The sequence below is a fragment of the Acanthochromis polyacanthus genome, chromosome 4, assembly GCF_021347895.1.
Source record: "Acanthochromis polyacanthus isolate Apoly-LR-REF ecotype Palm Island chromosome 4, KAUST_Apoly_ChrSc, whole genome shotgun sequence".
In the NCBI taxonomy this organism is placed as follows: Eukaryota; Metazoa; Chordata; class Actinopteri; family Pomacentridae; genus Acanthochromis; species Acanthochromis polyacanthus.
The window spans coordinates 5,050,617-5,076,534 of NC_067116.1; the positions used below are offsets into that span (position 1 = coordinate 5,050,617).

Here is a 25,918-nt window from a genome sequence, read left to right on the forward strand (position 1 = left end):
AGAAACACCATGTGCCTATATGTGAAAACAGACTAAACATCCATCCATCCATCCTCTATACACCGCTTTATCCTCACTAGGGTCATGGGGGGTGCTGGAGTCTATCCCAGCTGACTTGGGTGAAGGCAGGGGACACCCTGGACAGGTCACCAGTCTGTCACAGGGCTACATATACAGACACACAATCACACTCACATTCACACCTACAGACAATTTAGAGTAACCAATTAACCTCAGCATGTTTTTGGACTGTGGGAGGAAGCTGGAATACCCGGAGAAAACCCACGCATGCACAGGGAGAACATGCAAACTCCATGCAGAAAGATCCCAGGCCGGGATTTGAACCGGCGCTCTTCTTGCTGCAAGGCGAAAGTGCTAACCACTACCACACTGTGCAGCCCTGAACATCAATAATGAATAATCTGTTTCCTCTCAGGGATGTTCAGTAAGTTTTTTGGTATGATGTTTGTAATGTGGGCATCATCTCTCCATTTCAGGCTTAAATCTGTTGATTAAAGTTGTGTTAAACTGCATTGGTGCTCATGTTTTAGTCTGAAATGAGTTAATGTCTACTTTTAGGAGGCAAAAAGAACTTTGTCTGGAAGCTCTCACCCCAAAATACACAATAGTGACTGTGTTTTGAGCAAACCTGCCATTTTTAATGATATAAAACCCGCCAATAGAAGGTTAAATCATATTTTTCACAAACTTCTGATCATAATTTCTTTCCACCTTAACTTTATAAGTACTTTGGGTTTGGGTCACCAGATCACCACCACGTCCTCTGACCCTTTGATTTAGACGTCATGGGGGCAGAACTGGTGGACACTAGCGAGGATTCAAAAGGAATTTATTAAACAAAGCAGGAACTAAATCAATACAGAAATGTTCAAACTGGACTGAGGAGAAAATAAACCAAACTCATTCCAGAAACAAACAAAACTGCTGCGACTGCAAAAACAAACAACTAAGTTCAAAAGAGGAAACATACAAAAAAACAACCTGAAACTGGATAAACTGAACAAAGAAACTGATGAAACAGGAGGAAGTGAACTAACAGGACAAGACAAAGTGTCCAGAACAGTCTGATGCAGCTCTGAGGAACAAACAAGTCCAACATCAGAACAGACCAGAGATCAGTTCAAAGGCTGCTCAACAAAACTATTCATTCCAAGGGCAGGATGGTAGGCAGGGGGGGGCTGGTCGGTATATAGAGATAAATATTTAACATCTCTAATATATATGTAAATATTGATCTGTGTGTTTGTTAACATTACAGGTGATGCAGATGTTTGTAATCTTTAATATCGTGGACGTTAGCGGCTAAAATGTTTCTTCTAACCACAGTTTATTCAGAACCTTCTCTTCAAAATATTTATGAATTTAAAACACAAAAACTGCTTCTCTCATGTTTTAATGTGATTTTTGTTGGTAGAAGAGGTCGACACACTGAGAAAAAACATGAAATCCTGCTCTTTTATTCTATTCCTGTTCAAACTAAGAATCATTTCACTCATTTTCAGAACATGTGATTTAATTCTTGTTGCTGAGACTCCAGCAGGAGGCGCCGTTCCTTCAGTCCACCAAGCAGCAGAAATCTGTCAAAAACTGATTATTTATCAGAACTAAACGCTGCAGATTAGTTTTGTGTTTAGTTTTCAGACTGATTCAGCTTTTACATTCATATTTCTGTAGTTCTGCAGCTTCTTTTGTCCTGTTTTTACAGAGAAAGTCTAAAATATGTGGAAGAATTTAGATTTCCTGTTGGATAAAAAGAGAGATTTAATAATAATGTAGGTTTGTCCTCATTGCTTCAAGACTAAAGTGCATAAAAGAAACTAGAATGTCTGAATAGAAAGAATATTCAGATGAAAACACGTCGTGTTAACTGGATGTTTGTGTGATTTCTGTTTGCTTTGTGAAGGTTTTAAAACTCTGTGAGCTAAATAATCATCAGATGTTTTTACAGGAAAAGATTTTAAATGTCTGTTTGCTCTAAAAAGAAAAAAGGAACAAATGAATACAATAACAATATTAGATTATAAAACAGAGTTTGCACAGTTGTTTGCACAAAAACCTGATTTTCTCTGGACAATAATGTGTGAAAGTCTGTCAGCAGTTTGTAGATTCACTGCTTCCTCTCTCATTTCACACTTTGTGCAGCTCAAATGCTTTTAGTTCAAGTGAGCGTCAGAGGAACACCACATCCTGATTTTCACTCTCAACATTTGACTGGAAAAAGACGCAAACACCACATTTGGCTCCTGGAAGAATCACAACTTCATCTTTGAAGAGGAAGAAGATTAGATTTAATCCATGAATGTGAAAACATGTTTGTGAGGGACAGAGTCATGGAGAGACTCAACTATCTGTTCAACACTGTTTCTCTGACAGGAGGAGACTCTGGAGACTGAACTCAGCACAGAAACACTGAGGAGGAACCAGAGAACCAGACCCCAAATCCAGGATAGAGAGGTTGAGTGAATGTGGTGTTGAAGGTGTGGAGGAGGATCAGAGAGTCAGAGGAGACTCTGTAGAAGGACAGAGTTCCAGCAGGAACGTCCACATAAACTGAAACTCTGTCAGAGTCTGAGGAGGAACTGATGGATGTTTGAATGTTATTGTGAATGACAGAGTAACCATCATCAGAGCAGATCAGACTCCAGGACTGATCATTACGTCCAAACACACAGTCACTGCCTCCTTTCCTTCTGATTCCTCTGTAACTCACTGATATATTAACCCCTCCTCTCCACTCCACCTCCCAGTAACAGCGACCAGTCAGACCAGTTCTACACAGCAGCTGTTCCCAGCAGTCAAACCTGTCTGGATGATCAGGATACCACTGATCCTCCTCCACACGTGTCACCTTCCTGTTGCTGTCAGACAGTTTGAGTTTTCTGTTTACTGTGTTTGTGTCGACTGTGAGTTGACAGGAATCTGATGGAGAGAACAAACACAACACAGCTGCAGTTATTGATGGATCATGTGATCAGTATTAAAGCTTTGATGATGACCTCAGAGATGTGACACTTTGAAGATGCTTGAATGTGCTGCTTTGTTTCCATCAATCCATTAAAACACACTTACATCTCCACAGACCTGGTGTCAACCATCGGACTCCAGCAGGCGTCACCCTGAAAGGAGGAGGACGGTCAGAGCAGCAGAGACTCTTTCAGCAGCACACATGGACGTTACATGGCTCTCACACTGTTCCACTGATAAAGGACCAGTCCAACATGGAGACACAGACACCTGAATGCAGCATCTCTAAAGTCCTGTCCTGTGCTCGTCATGTTCCAGCTCAGTTTACACTCATTATTCAGCTTTACTCATTGATGTTTCCTGGAGCTAGGCTAAAAGGTTCCCTGTCTGTCATGTCCATGTGCTAAGCTACGCTAACAGTTTCCTCTTCCCTTCAGTCATGGTGTGTAGCTGAGCTAACAGTGTTCTTCTGCTTCCACTCTTTGTGTTAAGGTAGGCTAAAAGCTTCCTGAGAGTGTCTGTCTGTCTGTACCTGAGAGTTTCCAGTCTACAGTGTGGATCCTCCACTTTAGCTCTCAGCATCTTCTCTCCTGAGTCTCCTGGATGGTTGTAGCTCAGGTCCAGCTCTCTCAGATTTGAGGTCTTGAAGCTCAGAGCTGAGGCCAGAGAAGCACAGCCTTCCTCTGTGAGCAGACAGCCTGACAGCCTGCACACACAAAACAACACAAACCTGATGGACAACACTTGGCTGGATGTTTCTCACTCTTTGTTTTCTTCTTTGTCTTTCAGCTACATTTTGCTGCAGATTTGATGCATCTGAAGCAAATAAAGAATCAATCTTTCATTTTCTTTCACTTTCAAAGTGTGAGTCCTGACCTGAGAGCTTCCAGTTTACAGTGTGGACTCTCCAGTCCAGCAGAAAGACTCTCCACTCCTGAATCCTGCAGGTTGTTGTTAGTCAGGTCCAGCTCTGTCACACTGGAGGACTGGGAGCTGAGGACTGAGGACAGAGCTCCACAGCTTCTCTCTGACAGATTACAGCCACTCAGTCTGAAGAGACAAAGACAAGAATAGAAGTAAAACATTAAGTACAGTATTTTCTGTCCTGTTGAAAAGACAGCAGTGAATTTAACAACAAATACATCCCACTATGTCCAGAATACAGCAGCAGTAAGTCCACCTATCAGGTGATCAGGAATCACAGAGTCATCAGGATCAATCAGAATCTCTGCTGGTGAGAAGGTGGACTGTTCAGGTGGTCAAACATTTGAACATTGTTCTCCACATCTTCTCCTTCCTGCTTCTTGGCCAACAGCTGAACTGCAGAGTTTAGTCATCGAACAAACATCAAACACTAAAGGTTTGTTCTGGTGTTTCCTTTTCATTGACGTCTATCTGGAACATTCTATTTTGTAAAATGGTGGAAACTAAAACAGAACCTGGAACCAAGACTGTACAGGTTCTTACAGGTTCTGGTTCTGTGATGCAGGTTCCAGGTTGTTAAGTTCCTGTAGTGGAAGAGGCCTCATTAACAGTGTTGGGCAGTAACGTCACTACAAATAGCGTCGTTAGTAGTTTAACTACATTTTTCTGTAACGACGTGGTAGCGTCGTTGTTTACAAAATCAAAAAACGTTTCAACAGCTTAGCTAATCTTTTGGTCATGTAGCGCAGTAGCGAACGCAAAAAGCTACATTTTAAAATGATGAATGCTGAACTGCTTGAAGCGGAGCTTCCTGCTCTGCTGCAGTCTCATCTCACACTTTTAAGGATCAGACAGTGACATCTTCTCCAAACGCCGACATGTCTGTGTCGACCAATAGAAGCAGAGGAACTGATGATGTCATCATTCAACAATCCCTTCCTGCGACTTCACTGGATCCACACACACACAGACGCTCGCTTCAGTTCACTGAGAGATGGCAGAGAAGGAGTCAGAGTCACCGTGGCCCTACCTAAATAGTTATATGAGTTTTTGTGAAAAAACGGAGAAAAGTTGTTTTCAGATGCCTACTGTGCCAGCCCAAGGCGAAGTTTCTGTCAACTTCAAAGACGTCAAATACAAATCTGAGAACCCATATACAGGTGAGTACAGAATATGCACAACCAGCAGCAGTTAGCTAACCACCACATGTCAACCGCAGTATAAGATGCACACACAAACGAGCTACTTTTCAACATCTAAAATTCGCGTGGCAGTAAATTAATTAAATTAAGCGTAAGGTTGTGGTGGCAGTGTGTGAATATGTATAAATTGGGGGATTAAATAATTAAACTGATACATATAGGAGGGAAGAGGTATGGGAGAAAACGAGGTAACAGTAAAACCAAAATCTGTCTTCTTCAGTATTACTGTTAACACTAATGAGCAAATGGCTGAAAAAAATAACAGAAAGGGAAACAAAAGTGATGGCATAAATGATTAAATGTCTTAATCTTACACTCAAGACCAAAATTGAGTTAAGTAGTAGTGGATACAGCACTTTGGGAAAGCATTGAATGATTTTACATAGATATTAGACTTAAGAAATAAAACTTGATTTAATACCCAACGTGAATACCCAAATTATGGATAAAATTGTCTTACTATAATATTGCTTACTTTATATGGAAATGATATCAAATGTAACCTATTATACCCTCCAATGTAAGTGGTGTGTTAATATAAGCTACTGCAACTTAATTATCAGATACATTATGTCTGCAACACAAACTAAAAAGAAAATCAAAACAATGATTTCTAATGTTAAAAGGTTGATTCATTTTAAATATAGCTCCACATATTCCTCAGTGTATCAACTTACTAAGTTTGGAGCACTGAGAACAAAAATGATGGTTTAATAATAAACAAGTCAGCATTTTCTTGTCTCCATTTGACTGACTTCATTAGTCCCTGAAAGTTTTTGGTAAGAAAAAAAGTAACTTGAATGTATTAAGCTACTTTGGCCGTATTGCTGTAGCTTAGCTTGCTACATTTCTGTGGGTCATAGCTTCAGTGTAGTGAAGCTTGATTTAACACGGAGTAGCTGATAGCTTAGCTCATTACAGTTTACAAGTAGCTTGCCCAACACTGTTCATTAAGAGAAACTAGAGCTAAAGGTCAGTAACAGAACTTATGTGAGTCATAGAAATACAGAAAACCTCCCACCTCAGCTGTTCTGTTCATCATGAATAAAAACACATTTTAAATGGTCATCAGTTGAACAGGTTGATGAGTCCTGACCTGAGAGCTTCCAGTTTACAGTGTGGACTCTCCAGTCCAGCAGAAAGACTCTCCACTCCTGAATCCTGCAGGTTGTTGTTAGTCAGGTCCAGCTCTGTCACACTGGAGGACTGGGAGCTGAGGACTGAGGACAGAGCTCCACAGCTTCTCTCTGACAGATTACAGCCACTCAGTCTGAAGAGACAAAGACAAGAAAAGAAGTAAAACATTAAGTACAGTATTTTCTGTCCTGTTGAAAAGACAGCAGTGAATTTAACAACAAATACATCCCACTATGTCCAGAATACAGCAGCAGTAAGTCCACCTATCAGGTGATCAGGAATCACAGAGTCATCAGGATCAATCAGAATCTCTGCTGGTGAGAAGGTGGACTGTTCAGGTGGTCAAACATTTGAACATTGTTCTCCACATCTTCTCCTTCCTGCTTCTTGTCCAACAGCTGAACTGCAGAGTTTAGTCATCGAACAAACATCAAACACTAAAGGTTTGTTCTGGTGTTTCCTTTTCATTGACGTCTATCTGGAACATTCTATTTTGTAAAATGGTGAAAACTAAAACAGAACCTGGAACCAAGACTGTACAGGTTCTTACAGGTTCTGGTTCTGTGATGCAGGTTCCAGGTTGTTAAGTTCCTGTAGTGGAAGAGGCCTCATTAACAGTGTTGGGCAGTAATGTCACTACAAATAGCGTCGTTAGTAGTTTAACTACATTTTTCTGTAACGACGTGATAGCGTCGTTGTTTACAAAATCAAAAAACGTTTCAACAGCTTAGCTAATCTTTTGGTCATGTAGCGCGGTAGCGAACGCAAAAAGCTACATTTTAAAATGATGAATGCTGAACTGCTTGAAGCGGAGCTTCCTGCTCTGCTGCAGTCTCATCTCACACTTTTAAGGATCAGACAGTGACATCCTCTCCAAACGCCGACATGTCTGTGTCGACCAATAGAAGCAGAGGAACTGATGATGTCATCATTCAACAATCCCTTCCTGCGACTTCACTGGATCCACACACACACAGACGCTCGCTTCAGTTCACTGAGAGATGGCAGAGAAGGAGTCAGAGTTACCGTGGCCCTACCTAAATAGTTATATGAGTTTTTGTGAAAAAACGGAGAAAAGTTGTTTTCAGATGCCTACTGTGCCAGCCCAAGGCGAAGTTTCTGTCAACTTCAAAGACGTCAAATACAAATCAGAGAACCCATATACAGGTGAGTACAGAATATGCACAACCAGCAGCAGTTAGCTAACCACCACATGTCAACCGCAGTATAAGATGCACACACAAACGAGCTACTTTTCAACATCTAAAATTCGCGTGGCAGTAAATTAATTAAATTAAGCGTAAGGTTGTGGTGGCAGTGTGTGAATATGTATAAATTGGGGGATTAAATAAACTGATACATATAGGAGGGAAGAGGTATGGGAGAAAACGAGGTAACAGTAAAACCAAAATCTGTCTTCTTCAGTATTACTGTTAACACTAATGAGCAAATGGCTGAAAAAAAATAACAGAAAGGGAAACAAAAGTGATGGCATAAATGATTAAATGTCTTAATCTTACACTCAAGACCAAAATTGAGTTAAGTAGTAGTGGATACAGCACTTTGGGAAAGCATTGAATGATTTTACATAGATATTAGACTTAAGAAATAAAACTTGATTTAATACCCAACGTGAATACCCAAATTATGGATAAAATTCTCTTACTATAATATTGCTTACTTTATATGGAAATGATATCAAATGTAACCTATTATACCCTCCAATGTAAGTGGTGTGTTAATATAAGCTACTGCAACTTAATTATCAGATACATTATGTCTGCAACACAAACTAAAAAGAAAATCAAAACAATGATTTCTAATGTTAAAAGGTTGATTCATTTTAAATATAGCTCCACATATTCCTCAGTGTATCAACTTACTAAGTTTGGAGCACTGAGAACAAAAATGATGGTTTAATAATAAACAAGTCAGCATTTTCTTGTCTCCATTTGACTGACTTCATTAGTCCCTGAAAGTTTTTGGTAAGAAAAAAAGTAACTTGAATGTATTAAGCTACTTTGGCCGTATTGCTGTAGCTTAGCTTGCTACATTTCTGTGGGTCATAGCTTCAGTGTAGTGAAGCTTGATTTAACACGGAGTAGCTGATAGCTTAGCTCATTACAGTTTACAAGTAGCTTGCCCAACACTGTTCATTAAGAGAAACTAGAGCTAAAGGTCAGTAACAGAACTTATGTGAGTCATAGAAATACAGAAAACCTCCCACCTCAGCTGTTCTGTTCAACATGAATAAAAACACATTTTAAATGGTCATCAGTTGAACAGGTTGATGAGTCCTGACCTGAGAGCTTCCAGTTTACAGTGTGGACTCTCCAGTCCAGCAGAAAGACTCTCCACTCCTGAATCCTGCAGGTTGTTGTTAGTCAGGTCCAGCTCTGTCACACTGGAGGACTGGGAGCTGAGGACTGAGGACAGAGCTCCACAGCTTCTCTCTGACAGATTACAGCCACTCAGTCTGAAGAGACAAAGACAAGAAAAGAAGTAAAACATTAAGTACAGTATTTTCTGTCCTGTTGAAAAGACAGCAGTGAATTTAACAACAAATACATCCCACTATGTCCAGAATACAGCAGCAGTAAGTCCACCTATCAGGTGATCAGGAATCACAGAGTCATCAGGATAAATCAGAATCTCTGCTGGTGAGAAGGTGGACTGTTCAGGTGGTCAAACATTTGAACATTGTTCTCCACATCTTCTCCTTCCTGCTTCTTGTCCAACAGCTGAACTGCAGAGTTTAGTCATCGAACAAACACCAAACACTAAAGGTTTGTTCTGGTGTTTCCTTTTCATTGACGTCTATCTGGAACATTCTATTTGTGAAATGGTGGAAACTAAAACAGAACCTGGAACCAAGACTGTACAGGTTCTTACAGGTTCTGGTTCTGTGATGCAGGTTCCAGGTTGTTAAGTTCCTGTAGTGGAAGAGGCCTCATTAAGAGAAACTAGAGCTAAAGGTCAAATTTGAAAAAAATAATAAAATCAGGGACACATTTTCTGTAACGGCATTAATTTTATCATCTTAATAATGACACACAAAGAGTCAATAAAACACTGTACCTTAAAAATTGGTAAATTAAAAGAGATCAACAACATCAAGACTGATTCCTGACATTAGGCTACAACAAGGCAGAAAGCTACTTTTTCTTTTTGTCATTTAGCAAATTAGTCACAGCAAGTGTTGCCTCAACCTACTGCAGGCTAATAATAAACCTACACAAACTAAATATTCAGTTATAGTATACAGATCATATGCTGAACCAATTCATCAAATAACACTGGTTGTGAGCTCATCGTCATCACGTTTTGTCAGTTAATTGATTATTATTATGGGTAGTGTCCAGCTTGTTAAGCAGGCGGGCAGCTGGCTAATTTAGGCACGGTTGTTTAGCGCGACATGAGACAGGCTACTTCACAACAGAGACAAACTAGAAAAGCACTCAGAGAGCGCAGTACTCTGCCAAGGCTGCTCAGTTGATGGATCATTTCTGATGGATGAAATATTTAATAAAAAATGACCTTGTGCTGAGTACAGGCATGTGTTATGCATGTACATGTTATGTATTCATACCAAATCACATGTAAATGACTTTTATAGAGGTCTGTTGATCAGTTCATCACTTTTGGCAAGCCTTTGTTTTGCTACTGTTAAAATAACTGTTCCCTCCATGCTTTTATTTTGAAGGTGTATTTTTAAGGGTAAGGACTTTTATTTTGTAACCATTCCAGCGGCACAGGAAGTGTTTATCTAAGAAGATGTTTCTTGACATGATGAAGACGCTGCTGAAAAGTCAGAAAATTCACATAAAGATGAAAGAAAACGGTTCCACTGTTGCTGTCTAGTAAAGGATGTGTTTAAACTTAGAAGCAGCTGGAATGGAGACAAGAAAGGAGTGAAGGACAGAAAGGCGAATTTATGTTCAAAATAGGGCTGACGGCTGAACATAAATAAAGGCTTTGTGAACCATCAGGAGCTTCACCATTGTCTGTCTGGGGTTTGCTTCATACGTGACCTAAATATGTAGCGGGACTCAGAAACAGCCCACAGTTTAATCATTTGTGCCAAATCCATTAGTCCGTTTATGAGTAAAGTTTCACACAGACAGACAAACAGATTAACAGATTCACAGACAAACGTACGCCGATCGTTACATAACTCTGCCGTTCCTTGGTGGAGTAATAAATGCACCGTGTGGCAACTGAGGCTGATGAACAAAACACTGGATTCATTTAGGTGTTACCTGGATGGTGGTGTTCATGTTACGAGATGGGGCGAGTCACGGCACGGGTCATGTGTGTGTGTGTTTAATGTTAACATTTTTTTTTTATGACATTGAGACGTGGAGGACACCTGCTTGATACTGAGGGTAAGGGGCAGCTGCTCTAGCACCACCTGGTGTCTATCTGTGCACGCCACTGTCAGTAACAGAACTGATGTGAGTCATAGAAATACAGAAAACCTCCCACCTCAGCTGTTCTGTTCATCATGAATAAAAACACATTTTAAATGGTCATCAGTTGAACAGGTTGATGAGTCCTGACCTGAGAGCTTCCAGTTTACAGTGTGGACTCTCCAGTCCAGCAGAAAGACTCTCCACTCCTGAATCCTGCAGGTTGTTGTTAGTCAGGTCCAGCTCTGTCACACTGGAGGACTGGGAGCTGAGGACTGAGGACAGAGCTCCACAGCTTCTCTCTGACAGATTACAGCCACTCAGTCTGAAGAGACAAAAAGCAGATTATACTGATGAAACAGCAGGAAAATGAAAAAGTATCTTCAGTCTCCAACTACTTACAGAACTTTCTTGGAGGCTTTGACCACTGGCAGCAGCCTCAGAAGAACCTCCTCTGAAGCAGAGTATTTCTTCAGGTCAAACACGTCCAGATGTTCTCCTGATGACAGTAAGATGAAGACCAGAGCTGACCACTGAGCAGGAGACAGTTTATCTGTGGACAGACGTCCTGATCTCAGGGACTGTTGGACCTCCTCCACTAGAGAAACATCCTTCAGTTCATTCAGACAGTGGAACAGATTGATGCTTCTCTCTGCAGACACATCCTCACTGATCTTCTTCTTGATGTACTTCACTGTTTTCTGATTGGTCTGTGAGAGACTTCCTGTCTGTGTCAGCAGGCCTCGTAGGAGATTCTGATTGGTCGGCAGTGACAGACCCAGGAGGAAGCGCAGGAACAAGTCCAGGTGTCCGTTTGGACTCTGCAAGGCCTCATCCACAGCTCTCTGGTAGAAACGTGCTGATTTACTCTGGAACAGTTTAGACCAACGAGATGTTGTTTGTTGTTGTTCTTCCAGCAGGTTGACTCCAGAGTTGATGAAGGTCTGATGGACATGAAGAGCAGCCAGAAACTCCTGAACACTCAGATGGACGAAGCAGAACACCTTGTCCTGGTACAGTCCTCTCTCCTCTTTAACGATCTGTGTGAACACTCCTGAGTACTTTGAGGCTGCTCTCATATCGATGCCACACTCTGTCAGGTCAGACTCATAGAAGATCAGGTTTCCTTTCTGCAGCTGCTCAAAAGCCAGTTTTCCCAGAGACTCAATCATCCTCCTGCTGTCTGGACTCCAGTGTGGATCTGTCTCAGCTCCTCCATCATACTTGACCTTCATGACTTTGGTCTGAACCACCAGGTGGTGGATGAACATCTCAGTCAGGGTTCTGGGCAGATCTCCTCCCTCTCTGCTTCTCAGCAGCTCCTCCAGAACTGTAGCAGTGATCCAGCAGAACACTGGGATGTGGCACATGATGTGGAGGCTTCGTGATGTCTTCATGTGGGAGATGATGCTGCTGGCCTGCTCCTCATCTCTGGATCTCTTCCTGAAGTACTCCTCCTTCTGTGGGTCGGTGAACCCTCTGACCTCCGTCACCATGTCCACACAGTCAGGAGGGATCTGATTGGCTGCTGCAGGTCGTGTGGTTATCCAGAGGCGAGCAGAGGGAAGCAGATTCCCCCTGATCAGGTTTGTCAGCAGCACATCCACTGAGGTGGACTCTGTAACATCAGTCAGGACCTCATTGTTGTGGAAGTCCAGAGGAAGGCGACACTCATCCAGACCGTCAAAGATCAACACAACCTGGAAGTCTTCAAAGCTGCACATTCCTGCTGCTTTGGTTTCACTGAAGAAGTGATGAACAAGTTCCACCAAGCTGAACTTTCTCTCTTTCAGCACATTCAGCTCTCTGAAAGTCAATGGAAACATGAAGTGGATGTCCTGGTTGCTTTTGTCTTCAGCCCAGTCCAGAGTCAACTTCTGTGTTAACACTGTTTTCCCGATGCCAGCCACTCCCTGTGTCATCACTGTTCTGATTGGTCCATCTCTTCCAGGTGAGCCTCTAAAGATGTCTTCTGCTCTGATGCTTCTTTCTGCTCTGTCTGCTTTCCTGGATGCTGCTTCAATCTGTCTGACCTCATGTTCATCATTGACCTCTGCAGTCCCTCCCTCTGTGATGTACAGCTCTGTGTAGATCTCATTCAGGAGGGTCGGCTGTCCTGCTTTAGCAATGCCCTCAAACACTCTCTGGAACTTCTTCTTCAGAGAACATTTAAGTTTACGTCCACAAACTGCAGCAGAAAGTTCTGAATGAAGGAACAACATGAGCTCAATGAATAAATGACAGTAAACATTGCAGCCGTTCATCCTCCTAAAGACTGATTGTGTGAAGATATTCAGAGACTTTAGTAAATGTTCTGTTGATCAGCAGCTTCAGTCTTTACACAAATCCTCTTACTGCTCTGCAGACAGTCAGCCAGCTTCTCCTGCTTCATCCTCCTCAGGAACAACACTGTGATCTGCTCAAACATCTCTCTGCTGCTCCTCTCATCTTCATCATCACCCTCCAACTCCTCCTCATCCTCCCTCTGACTCTCTGAGCATTCTGGGTAATCTGGACTCACAACCTTCTGCATCTTCTTCAGCTCCTTCTTCACAAAAGTTACCATGTTGTCCTCCAGCAGCTGGAACAGAGAAATGTGTCAATGAGTCCATCAGAGTCAAATCATGGAGCCAAACATCAGATCCATGTTGGACACACTGACAGTCCACTGGTCTACAAAGAGCAGCATGGAGACGCCTGAACACAACAGATGGAGAACAACTTGTTGTCCATGAACTCACCATGAATATGGAGTCCAGGTGATGCTGCTGGACAGACTGAGCTCTGGGAACCTCTGAGTTCTGCTGCTCCACTCTGTGGATCAACATCAACAGTTAACTCTCACTTTATCACACAGAGACAAACACCAGCTGAAGGTCCATGATGTTCATTAGAGATTCCAACATTAGTCTGTTTTCCACTGCAGGAACTTTCTGTTCATTTTGACTCATCATGAATCTTTGTTCTCACTACAGGAACCGTCCCTGTAGAACCTCATATTGAACAACACTTCCTTCATGTGTTTCCTCTAACCATAGTTGGTACTGTGCACACATTCTTCCTTGGTCCAGAACTTTCCAGTGTTGACTCATCCTTAGTTCCTCTTTCTTGTAAGTGCGCAGTTTAAAATCAACTTCTCCTTTTCATACACAGTATTTACTACTTATAATCGTTCTTTTAATCATCATCTCCTATAATCATACAATTCTTATTTCAAACATTTCAATCATTCTACTCTATGAAAATCATTACTTCAAAATACATATTAACCTATGAAAATAATTCTTTTACTCAAGCATAAGCACAGTCATGTGGTTAACTTATGTAGTTTCCTTCTTAGATCTTTATTGTTCTGCTTCAAAAACCTTCATTGGCCTTCAGGGAGTGGTTGCTTCTGGGACCTCAAACTGTATCCCACTTAGCACCTCTCCATTGTTGTCCAGCATCAGTCGTCTCCATCAACAATGTAAAATTCAGTCTATAGGCTCACATAAAGGCTACTATATACACCGACATGTACACACGTGGACAAATATGTTGGTACTCCTCAGTTAATGAAAGAAAAACCCACAATGGTCACAGAAATATCTTGAATTTGACAAAAGTAATAATAAATAAAATTCAATGAAAATTAACCAGTCAAAATCAGACATTGCTTTTGAACCGTGGTTTAATAGAATTATTTTAAAAAATATCCACATGAAACGGGCCTGGACAAAAGTGACGGTACCCCTAGAAAAGACTGAAAATAATGTGACCATAGGGACATGTTCAATCAAGGTGTGTCCTCTAATTAGCATCACAGGTGTCTACAAACTTGTAATCAGTCAGTCGGCCTATTTATAGGGTTACAGTAGTCACTGTGCTGTTTGGTGACATGGTGTGTACCACACTAAACATGGACCAGAGGAAGCCAAGGAGAGTGTTGTCTCAGGAGATTAGAAAGAAAATTATAGACAAGCCTGTTAAAGGTAAAGGCTGTAAGAGCATCTCCAAGCAGCTTGATGATCCTGTGACTACAGCTGCACATATTATTCAGAAATTTAAGATCCATGGGACTGTAGCCAACCTCCCTGGACGTGGCTGGAGGAGGAAGATTGATGACAAATGGAAAAGATGGATAATAGGAATGGTAAGAAAAGAGCCCAGAACAACCTCTGAAGACATTAAAGGTGAACTCCAGGGTCAAGGTACATCAGTGTCAGATCCACCATCCATCGTTTGAGCCAAAGTGGACTTCATGGGAGTCGACCAAGGAGGACACCATTGTTGTGTAGCGGTACTACGTTACGATTTATAGCTCTCGTTATCAATAATTGGGGCACCACCCAAGATTCCTCGGGAAATAATAAATTTTTTTTTTGAAATTTTATTTTTATTTGTATTTTTGCAATTTTAACAGGTAATGGCAAACATTTAAACTTGAACTTATCGTGAACTGATAGGCCGACAAAAACTAAATAAGTACATGCATACAATAAAAAAATAAAAAACAGTCAGGCAGATTTCAAAGCTATCAGTGTGTAACAGTTCTGATTGTAGCCCGTGCTGTTCCAGAGGGCAGAAAGTCATTTATTTAGAGATAAAATTTCTCCATTTCCTCCAGTAGAGTTCTCCTTTTTCTGATGCTTGCCTTAAAGAAAAAGTCATTCTCTCCATTGTGTGTATTTCGTTTGTTATTTCGATCCAATCCGAGATATTGGGTGGATCTTCATTCAACCATTTTCGTGTAATGGCCTTCTTACTTGCAGCTTGTAAAATTTGTAGAAGGTATCGGTCTCCTTTTCTTAATCCAGTTGGTAAATTTCCTAAATAAAATACTGAAAATGTCTCTTCCAATTGTAGTCCAAGTATCAGTTGTATATTTCTATGCACTTCTGTCCAAAAGGTGGCGATATTGGGACATTCCCAAAAAATGTGAAAGTGCCCAGCTGTCATTTGACCACATTTCCTCCAACAGGTACCGTTTACTGGCAATTTTGTCTGTTGAGCCTTAATCTTTGGGGTATTAAAAAACCTTAATGTATTCTTCCATGTGAATTCCCTCCATAGCTCAGAGCAAGAAGTAGTTGTGATAGTTTTACATATGTTTAACCACTCCTCTTCAGTTAATTTAATTCCAGCTTCTTTTTCCCATCTTTGTTTAATGTAAGTTGTAGAGAGTTTCTTTTCAGATTGTAAAATAGAGTATACAGAAGAAACTTGTTTTTTGGAAAGCTTCCCTCTACAGACATCTATGAGTAACAGAATTAAGGGAGATTTTTCCTGATTTTTCCTCATGATGTCTGCATTAAAGTGATGTCTTAATTGAAGATATCTGTAAAAGTCTTCCCTCTCCAAATTATACATTTCTGATAGTTGTTGGAAGGACATAAGTCCTTTGTCATTAGATATTTTCCAGTATGCTGTAATACCTTTAGTGCACCAGCATTTAAATCTGCTATCTAATTTTGCTGGTGTGAATGTTTCATCATATGCTGGCCAACACAGAAGCTTTGCATGACTCTCTACTGTTTTGTCTTTAATTTCTTTAAACCAAATTTTGAGTGATGTCCTTATCCATGGAGATACTTTAGGTATTAATGAATGTAATAATCGTTTATCTCCAAGAATAGCTGGGAGAGGTAATTTAACCTCAGCCTGATCAATTTCTTTCCATCTGGCATCACATGAAGGGTCACACCATAAAATCAAGATTCTGATCTGCGCAGATTTATAGTAATTTTCAAGACATGGAAGAGCTCTACCACCTTCTTTTTTTGTTAATTGCAAAGTCTCAAATTTTATTCTTGGTCTGCGTTTGTTCCAGATGAATTTTGAAATTATTTTGTTCCATTCATTAAATTGCTTGGAGGAGACTTCAACTGGCAATGCCAAAAATAGGTAAAGCAGTTTGGGCAATATGGTCATTTTTATCAGTTCTATTCTGTTGTACATATCCATTGGAAGTAATGACCACCGTTCCATTTCAGATTTTATGCTGTTTGTTAACGGATCATAGTTATGTTTACTAATTTCTGTTAAATCTTTTGGGATATTAACTCCTAAATATTTGATTATGTTTTTATTCCAATTACATTTTAAATTTTTTTGTATTTTTCTACTTGGGGTATAATTGAGTGTCAAAATCTGGGTTTTGGTGAGGTTTACTTTGTAACCAGAATATTCCCCGTATGTTTTAAGTAAAGATAATAATGATGTTAGGCTAATTTCAGGTTTGGTCAGAGTCATTAAAATATCGTCAGCGTATAAACATATTTTGTATTCTGCGTTATGAATTGTGACCCCCATTACATTTTGTGATTCTCTGATGGCTTGCGCCAACGGTTCAATGAATAAAACAAACAGGGTTGCGCTCATTGCACATCCCTGTCTACAGCCTCTTCGCAATGTGACAGAGTCTGACAGATCTCCGTTAATTTTTATCCTGGCCGTAGGTGAACTATAAAGAGATTTTAGGCATGTGATAACTTGGTTATTGAAGCCAAATCGTTTTAAACACAGATATAGAAAATCCCAGCTGACGGAATCAAATGCCTTTTCGGCGTCAAGGCTGAGCACAACAGATTCTGTGTTTTTCATGTGATGAATAAGATTAAGCGTTCTACGTATGTTATCATGTGTCTGTCTACTTTTAACAAAACCTGTCTGATCTGTGTCTATTAATTCTGGAATTATATCTTCTAATCGTTTGGCCAATATTGTTGTAAATATTCTATAGTCTATATTCAAAACTGATATGGGTCTGTAGGAGCTACATTCAGTTGCATCTTTCCCTGATTTGGGTATTACGGAGATTAGAGCCTGATTCCATGATGACGGTATTTCCCCACCTTCAAGAATATAGTTAAAACAACGTTGTAATATTGGTGATATTATTTGTATGAAACATTTGTACCATTCTGATGGGAAACCATCAGGACCTGGCATTTTGTTCCCTTTTAAGCTTAATATTGTCTTGTTAATTTCTTGTTCTGTTATTTGTCGAGTGAGTGTTTTATTTTGCTCTGTACCTATAGAGGGTAAGTCTAATGAGTTTAAGAAATGTTCTATGATATTGTGATCTTGTACTGGTGATTGTGAGTATAAGTTGGTATAGTAAGAAACAAAAGATTTTTGTATATCATCCAGGTTATATTGCATTTTGTTAGTTTGTGGATTTTTTATTTTATGAATACAACGGTTTGCTTCTTGTTTACGTGTCCTCCAAGCAAGTAATTTCTTGGCTTTGGGTCCGTTCTCGTAATAATTTTGTTTTATGAATGTAGCTTTCTTGACGACCTGGTTTTCATATAGTTCATCTAAAGTTCGTTTAATTGAAGTTAAGTGTTGTAAAATCTCTGGATTATTATTTTTCATATGTTCTGCTTCTAAAAGTTTTAGTTCCATTACTTTATCAAATATTTGTTTATCTTTTTGTTTTTTCCTGTTTGAAGACCACATTATCAATTTGCCTCTCAGAACGGCTTTTGCAGCGTCCCATAGCACACTTGGGGAAACGTTTTCATTATCATTATGATATATATAATCTTCGAATTCCTTTTGAGTATATTTATGGAATTCTGTCTCATTAAGAAGACTGCAGTTGAGCCTCCAAACCCTTTCTTTTTGTTTAGTATCCAAATGTATTGTTAGGTAAACTCCAGCATGATCTGAGATATCTCTGACCCCTATTTTGCAATCAATTATCCTATGTCTTTCAGAATTTGGTAAGAAAAAGTAATCTAATCTGGAAAACATTGAGTGGGAGTGGGAAAAAAAGGTAAATGTTTTTTCATGTGGATTTAAATCCCTCCATATATCTATCATACCTAATTCTTTCAGTAGTTTTTTAGCATGTATTGCTTCTGGTTGCATCTTTTTTTTATTAGTTGAGGCGTCTAAAGAAGGATTTAAGTGAATATTCCAGTCTCCCCCACATATTACAACTCCTGCCATTTCAACACATAATAAGTCAAGAATCTTTTTAGTCAGTTGTTTATCACTTTTAGGTGGGCGATACACATTTAGCAATGTAACTTCCCTATGATCAATGAAGCCCTTTACTAAAATGTATCGTCCTTCGGCATCAGCTATTTGTGAGGTTAACTGGAAACTCACGTGATTTGAGATTAGTATTATAACTCCTCTTGAGTTTCCTGTTTTGCAAGAGGAATAAAATGCATGTTTATACCATCTTTTAAATTTTTCATGTTCAATGTTTGGGAGATGTGTTTCTTGAATAAATATAACATCCTGCTTTTCGCGCCTCATCTTTGCAATAACTTTACTTCTTTTTACGGGATTGTGTAGTCCATTTACATTTATGGTAATGAAGTTATATCTCTGTCTTGACATTTATTTTACCAGAAATAATAACATAATCATCTGAATTATACCTCCAGAAAATAAAAAGAAGGAAAATGTCGGTCTATCAAATGAACATTGAAAACAGGTAACATGAAAAACAAACCATAACACAAGAGACTTCCAAATGTGAAGTGAATTATTCACTTCCGGGTTGAGAGGGTGATCCTCTGAAAACAAAGGTGTTCCTCTCAGTACAAGCTGTGAACTCTGCTTTATGTAAAACAGAACAACGTGCATGGGCGAAAATATAGACATGCATTTCCCAGCAGGGGTCGGGATTACTCATATTGTTAACGAGTTGAGCACGTTATGGTAGCCATTTATAAGACAATAATGAGCAAACCTTATTAGTTGCCATTTTCGTTGCGTCGGAATTCTTTTAACTTTTCCTGAATGCGCTTGACTCTTTCCTTTTTGCGTCGTAAGGTGCCCTCATTTTGCCACGCAGATTGTGTCATTCTCAGTCCAGAAGACTCTTGAGGCTTGGTTGTTTGAGCAAAAATGTCGGCGTCAATCATTCCTCTTCTTTTCAGATCCGCAGCAGCGTCTGGGGCGTCTTTGTAAACCACCGGGCCTGTTTGGTAATGGACGCGGAGCCGCGAAGGGTGAAGCGTCTGGAAACTTATTGTTTTCTCTTTCAGTATCTTTCTGATTGGGGCGTAAGCCTTTCTCTTTGCCAGGGTGTCACTGGTATAATCTTGTTCGAAGAAAACCCTTCGTCCTCGAAACAGAATGTTCCTTTTGCTCCATGCAGAAGTAAGCACAAGCTGTTTGGTCTTAAATTCGAGAAAACATAGAACAATTGATCTTGGGTTTGCGCTTTGGGGAGGTTTGGTGGCGAGCGAGCGGTGGCATCTTTGTATTCCGAGGGGGGTGTCGGGAAGAGCGAGTTCGGTTTTAAGAAAATTCTCCACAAATCCAAATATATCGTCTTTTTCGGCCCCCTCCTCAATGCCGTGTATCCTCAGATTGTTTCTCCTTGAGCGTGCCTCCAAGTCTTCGAGCTGTGTTTGGAAATGTTCCTGCAGCTCAAGTGTGTGAGATAGCACCTCTCTCGCATCCGCACTGAAAGCCTCGACTTCGGTGACTCTGAGTTCGGCTTCTTCTACCCTGCTAGTCACGTTTTTGATGTCGGATTCAATCATCCCGAGTCGATTGTTCATTTCTCCTCTAAAATCACTGAGCTCTTGTTTAAGTTGGCAGGTGGCTTCTGTTAGCTCCTTTGTAATATCAGCGCGTACTTTTTGTATTTCGGCGATGATGCTAATCTTCATGGCCTCCATGCTATCGGCGTCAGTTAGCAACTTGCTATCACATGTGTTATCCTCACTTTCACTCTGTGATTCCACGTCTTCTTTAGTGTTGCTCACTGATGTTGTTCTTCTCGTTCTTCTTATATTTGCCCCTGGCATTCCTTTCTGCAACTTTCTAATCACGAAAATACTAATAAACCATTAGGGGAAGCTGACCCGCTTGGAGCTGGTGAATTATGCGTCCGCTCTCCGTTCCGCCATCCGGAAGCCGGGAAATAATAAATTTTAATCAAAAATTAATATTCATAAAAATTTTGATCAATCTCATGTCAAAAAGTCTTGAATCCTCAGTTAACCCTTTAAGCTTCAGTCAATTCCAGCCGTTTTCAGTACAAAAAAATCGCTAATATTCTATTTTTAAATTAAAAAAATTACGAAAAATACGGGGAGTATTGGACGGGCATCGCGAGGTGCATTTCCTTGAAAACGACCGATTCGGGGATTTTATCCTTGATCCTTATCCTTATCCTTATCCTTATCCTTATACGACTTCAGGACATGTTTTGGACAAAATAGTTTACTGGCTTGTGTCATCTGATGTAAAAGGTTGGATTATGGCCGTTTTTTGTGGAATCTTTTTTTTGTGTATAATAATGAACCCGAAAATGTGAGTCGCGCTGTGTGCGTTGAAGCCGTGTATAGAGAACGGATGGATGGATATTTGTTTTTGTCGGACAAATGTGTTTTTCTCACCCGCTGTGGTAATCGCATCTGAAAGTGGTTTATACCGGCGGATTCATGAGAATCTAAGCTTTCCATCGGTGTATAGTGTTTGTATAATCGCGTTTGCGGCCGTCGGACATTCTTGAAATTCCTATGCAAATTAGTAGGTGTACCGCCGGCGGTACACTGAAGCTTAAGGGGTTAAATTGACCACATTCTACACAAAGAAACACTTAAGCTGTAATTTGGTCTAAAATGAAGTATTTATTAACTATTCTATAAAAGTAATGACAAGTGAACTATATACAATGTAGATATGGTGTGTGTGTGTGTGTGTGCGCGTGCAGGACTACATGTGTGTGTGGAATGTGGAAGTGTGTGTGTGAGAGAGAAGGAAATATGGTGGATTAGCCAGAGCTAACCTGATGAGGTAACTAGTAATTTGGATTAAGAATTCTAATGATTTGTAAAAGAATAAACTGATTAAATGAATTAATTGACCAAGCGGTTAGTACATCACCCATAGAATGGAATCAGAGCAAACTCAGCTGGAGTTATTGAAGTGAACCGTCATGGGGCTGGGACTTGCGGGCCTTCAGATTAGCAGCACACGGTCTGGACCTGCAGGTTCGGAGCGGTGTGTCGTCGTTATGGCCACGCCTGGATGTCCTGCCGCGGGTTGATCGATTCTGTGCAAATGGACCTGGTCCAACAGGTCTATGGAGGTCACAGCTGGATGGCGCTGGGTTTAATGCCGCTTGATTTAAAAAAATGATGGCTCTCAGTCTTAGCCAAGAAAAACGGATGTTTGGTGAAAAACTGCTCAGATCAAGAAAAATAAATGCTGGTTCTGAATCTGTTCTCCAGATTAAACGAATAAAATTCGGCTTAATGTGAGCAAAATGTCTCCTTAAGTTACAAAAATATTAAGAGATAAATAGTTAAACTTAGATGGTGAGGGAATTTCAAAGATAGGAAAAACGCACTTTAGGTAAGAAAATAATGGGAATCTCTGTCATGGATTCCTCAGGTAGTGAAGAAAGGGAAGAGCGGGGTAAGAGAGAAGGTGGAGGCTGCTTAGGCTTATATCAGGCCAAAGGGGCCATGGGAGGACCCCAAGGCGGAGGGAAGCTTCGGCGTGAATCTCTGGGTGGTAACATGACCCCTTCCTTTGTCTCAAAGAGGAGAGATGGAAAACTACTCCAGAAGGAATTAAAACATTGGGATATTAAACGATTCAAACACGATCTGTCTATCCCACCATATTCAGTTGTGTGAAAGAGAAATATGTGTAGATTAATACATATGTTCATATGATGTGAATCATTTCATTCATAACTATAGGTTTATGTTTATGACATTAAAAATATGTATCACAGTGAAAATATAACAACAAGTCATAGATTTGGTAACAGGTAAATACAATGGTCATCATTCAACCTAAATAGAGAGGAAATTCAGAGGTTAATACTGGAATTCATTCCAAAACCATAGTATCCTGGGGAAGAAATGATTAAACATCACAAATTAATAAATCGACTTCTATAAGACATGTCAATGTGATTTTCGAATATGTCATAGATGAAACACTGTGAGTAACTGTGGTAAATCTGGAAAAACCAAATGCATATAGAAATATTAATTTGGCAAGTGTTTTTAAGTTCAGTTCCAGTCTCTTTGTTTCAGTCAAAGAGAGGGTGACTCCAGCCTTCAGCCATAAAGTTTTACGACTTGTTATCTGATCTGTGGAATGCAGAGACGTCTCCGGCTGAGGGTCTCCTAAAGCTGAAAAGGGATTTTAGCATGAAAGTTCATTAAACAAACATCCATAGCATATAATTGAAAGTCATTGTCTTTTAAAAAGAAAAAGTTATTCCAGGGGTTTAAATGTTCACAGGAGCTCCATCCTTCTGTGAATGAAAACCTACAGAAATACAAATGTCTCAATCCTCCTATAGAGATGGGTGTTGGTCAGTGCTGGAGAGGGACAGCTTATCTGAGTTTTGATCAGCTCAGGAATTCCAGGACCTTTGCAGTATTCCTACAGTTGAAAACAAATTATAAAAAAGCCAGACTGGAATTTTTCCAAACTGTATGTTGACAAGCCACAAAGCTTCTGACAGAATGTCCTTTGGACAGACGAGACAAAACTGGAACTTTTTGGTAAGACACATCAGCTCTATGTTCACAGTCGCAAAAATGAAGCATATGAAGAAAAGAAAACTGTCCCTGCTGTGAAACATGGAGGATCTGTTATGTTCTGGGGCTGCTGTGCTACATTTGGAACAGGGTGTCTGAATCTGTGCAGGTTTCAATGAAATCTCATGACTATCAAGGTATTCTAGAGAGAAATGTGCTGTCCAGTGTCACAAAGCCTGGTCTCAGTCACAGGTCATGGGTCTTGCAACGGGATAATGAGCTAAAACACACAGCTAAAAACAGCCAGGAATGGTTAAGAGGAAAACATTGGACTATTCTGAAGTGGCCTTCTATGAGCCCAGATCTAAATCCTATTGAACATCTGTGGAAGGAGCTGAAACATGCCATTTGGAGAAGGAACCCTCAAACCTGAGACAACTGGAGCATCTGCTGATGAGGAGTGGACCAAAATACCTGCTGAGAGGAGCAGACGTCTCACTGACAGTTACAGAAATGGTTTGATTGCAGTGATTGCCTCAAAAGGTTGTGCAACAAAATATTGAGTTAAGGGTACCATCATTTTTGTTCAGGCCTGTTTCATGAGTTTATTTTTTTAAATAATTCGGTTAAACCACGGTTCAAAAGCGATGTCTGATTTTCATTGTATAATTTTCATAGAATTTTTATTTATTATTACTTTTGTCAGATAATTATTTCTGTGACCATTGTGGGACATTCTTTCATTAACTGAGGGGTACCAACAATTTTGTCCACATGTGTAGGCTACAATATAGGCTAATATACATGCTAACATGTAGGCTAATACGTAGTCTAATGTACATGCTAGCATATACGTCCACATATGCGCTAATATACATGCTAACATGTAGGCTCACACAGTGGTCCCCAACCCTAAGGTTGGGGGTCATTTGGTAACAGGTCACACAGAAAGATTAAATAACTTACATTATTTCTGTTTTATTTATTATCTGAGTCTGAACGATGTTTTGAAAAATTACCAAATTCTCCCCATTACATCCATCTATGACCCATTCTCAACGCATGTCAAGATGCTTGTCTTGATCTCGTGATACTGCGTGACGTGGTGATCGCTAAAATTAAACCCACAAGCTAGCAAAATGAGTAAAAAACAAATATCTTTGGAAAGTTTCTTTGTGAAAAAGCCCAGTGAAGAGACAGAAGAAGAGCCTACAACGTCCAAGACAAAGAAAGCTGTATGTAACAGACAATACCAGGAGTCCTACTTCAAACATGGATCTATTGACAAGAGATTCCTATGCACCAAGCCTGCTCTGCATAATATGTGGCGACCGGCTCTCTAATGAGGCAATGAAGCCTTCAAAACTGCTTCACCACTTGGAGACCAAGCAGCCTGCATCAAAAGACAAGACTTTGGAGTATTTTAAAAGAAAAAAATGTAAACAAGAAGGACAAAAACAATCCATCAGAGGACTCTGGTCTCTGATGGATTCTGGTCGATAAAGAGGAACATCACCAGGAAGGACAATTCCCTTGAAATTCTTTTCGAAAGCATGGTGTCAGGATCTCTGCTCCTCCTTTCCCTCTCTAACCTTCAGCAGCACCTGAACAGAGTCTGGTTCTCCTGCCTCCAATCAACTCTCCTCTCAATCAAACTCCGGCTCAGACTTCACTCTCTGTCAGACCGTCAGTCTTGACACATCCCTCCACCAGTTTCCCTGCATTGACCTCATTCATTCCTAATTCAGTGTGTTCTTGTGTTTCTGGTTAGTGTTGTCCTGTAGTCTTGTTCTGCTTGGTTTTGTTCGGTTTTAGTCTTTGTTTGCAGTTCAGCTGTTATGCCTCCAGTCGTAGTTTTCTGTATTTTGTTTTTCCTTTGCCTCCTTTTCAGTTTCATGTTTTGGTGATCAGTTCCTGTTAACTTAGTGTTTAGTTTGGTTTTGCTTAGCTTCTTGTTCTCTGTAACTCACTGCCCTGGCTTATTTAGTTTTCCTGATTGCATAGAGCTGTCCACCTGGTTATTTTCACATCCTGTAAATAAACTTCTGCTTCACTTAGTCTCTGGTTTGCTCGTCCTCACTGGTCGATTCTCCCTCACCAAGAGACACATGGAGGTCATAGCAGAGTTTCAGAGGGATTTAATGTTGGAATATATTTGGAACAATGACAGAACATTTCACACAAGTTTCTCTTTTAGTGTCTCTGAAGAAGATGGAAGTTAAACATTAATGTTACACTAAAGCTGTAATCAGTGATGAGGCCTTCATGCTCCTCAAGGAGGGATGATAGTTCCAGAACTTTGCTTTTTTGCCTCCATCACTCACTGATGGAACAAGTAAGTTTGTCTGAGCTTTGTGGTTCAGACCATGATGTATTGTCTGTTTTATATCACTTCATGTGGTGATAGAAAATATTGTGTTGCTGAGCCTCATGTGTAGAACACAGCATGTAAACTTCATTTAAATAGTTCTGTTTGTCTCTTAACTAGCTGTCTCAGAGAGAATCATGCAGAACCCAGAAAATTGTTCACATGACCATCATTGATTTTGTTCTAAACTTCCCCAAATGTTCAGTTGACCAAAAAAATAGATTCTATGCAAAAAAGAGTGTTGTGTTTTGGTTATTCTTTGACTTTTGTCACTTTGAAAATTGAGCCTTCTGAAGTCAGTTCAGGCTGTTCAACATTGAAATAATAGGGAAAATCAAAATCTCTCATGGGGACGCTTCCTATTTCTTAGAACTAAGCTGAAATTACCGCTAAGACAGTTTGAAGTTGCCTTCTGCTAATTTTACCCAA

General features: G+C 40.1%; 2 protein-coding genes across 7 annotated transcripts in view; one reads left to right on the forward strand and one right to left on the reverse strand.

The window, feature by feature from the left end:
- The window catches only part of LOC127533723 (mucin-22-like), a 147,981-nt gene that overhangs the window by 2,926 nt on the left and 119,137 nt on the right, over positions 1 to 25,918 (forward strand). The gene's annotated exons all lie outside the window — the stretch shown is intronic.
- LOC127533722 (NACHT, LRR and PYD domains-containing protein 12-like) overlaps positions 834 to 25,918 on the reverse strand; it is a 184,802-nt gene continuing 159,717 nt past the window's right edge. For all 5 annotated transcript variants that reach the window (XM_051947529.1, XM_051947533.1, XM_051947530.1 and 2 more), the window contains 10 exons: positions 13,399 to 13,471; positions 13,013 to 13,238; positions 11,060 to 12,860; positions 10,809 to 10,982; positions 8,551 to 8,724; positions 6,208 to 6,381; positions 3,862 to 4,035; positions 3,518 to 3,691; positions 3,091 to 3,137; positions 834 to 2,940 (listed from right to left, as the gene is read on the reverse strand). In XM_051947529.1, the coding sequence (XP_051803489.1) occupies positions 2,417 to 2,940; positions 3,091 to 3,137; positions 3,518 to 3,691; positions 3,862 to 4,035; positions 6,208 to 6,381; positions 8,551 to 8,724; positions 10,809 to 10,982; positions 11,060 to 12,860; positions 13,013 to 13,238; positions 13,399 to 13,471 (3,541 nt within the window). In that variant the 3' untranslated portion in view covers positions 834 to 2,416. The remainder of the gene's footprint in view (positions 2,941 to 3,090; positions 3,138 to 3,517; positions 3,692 to 3,861; positions 4,036 to 6,207; positions 6,382 to 8,550; positions 8,725 to 10,808; positions 10,983 to 11,059; positions 12,861 to 13,012; positions 13,239 to 13,398; positions 13,472 to 25,918) is intronic.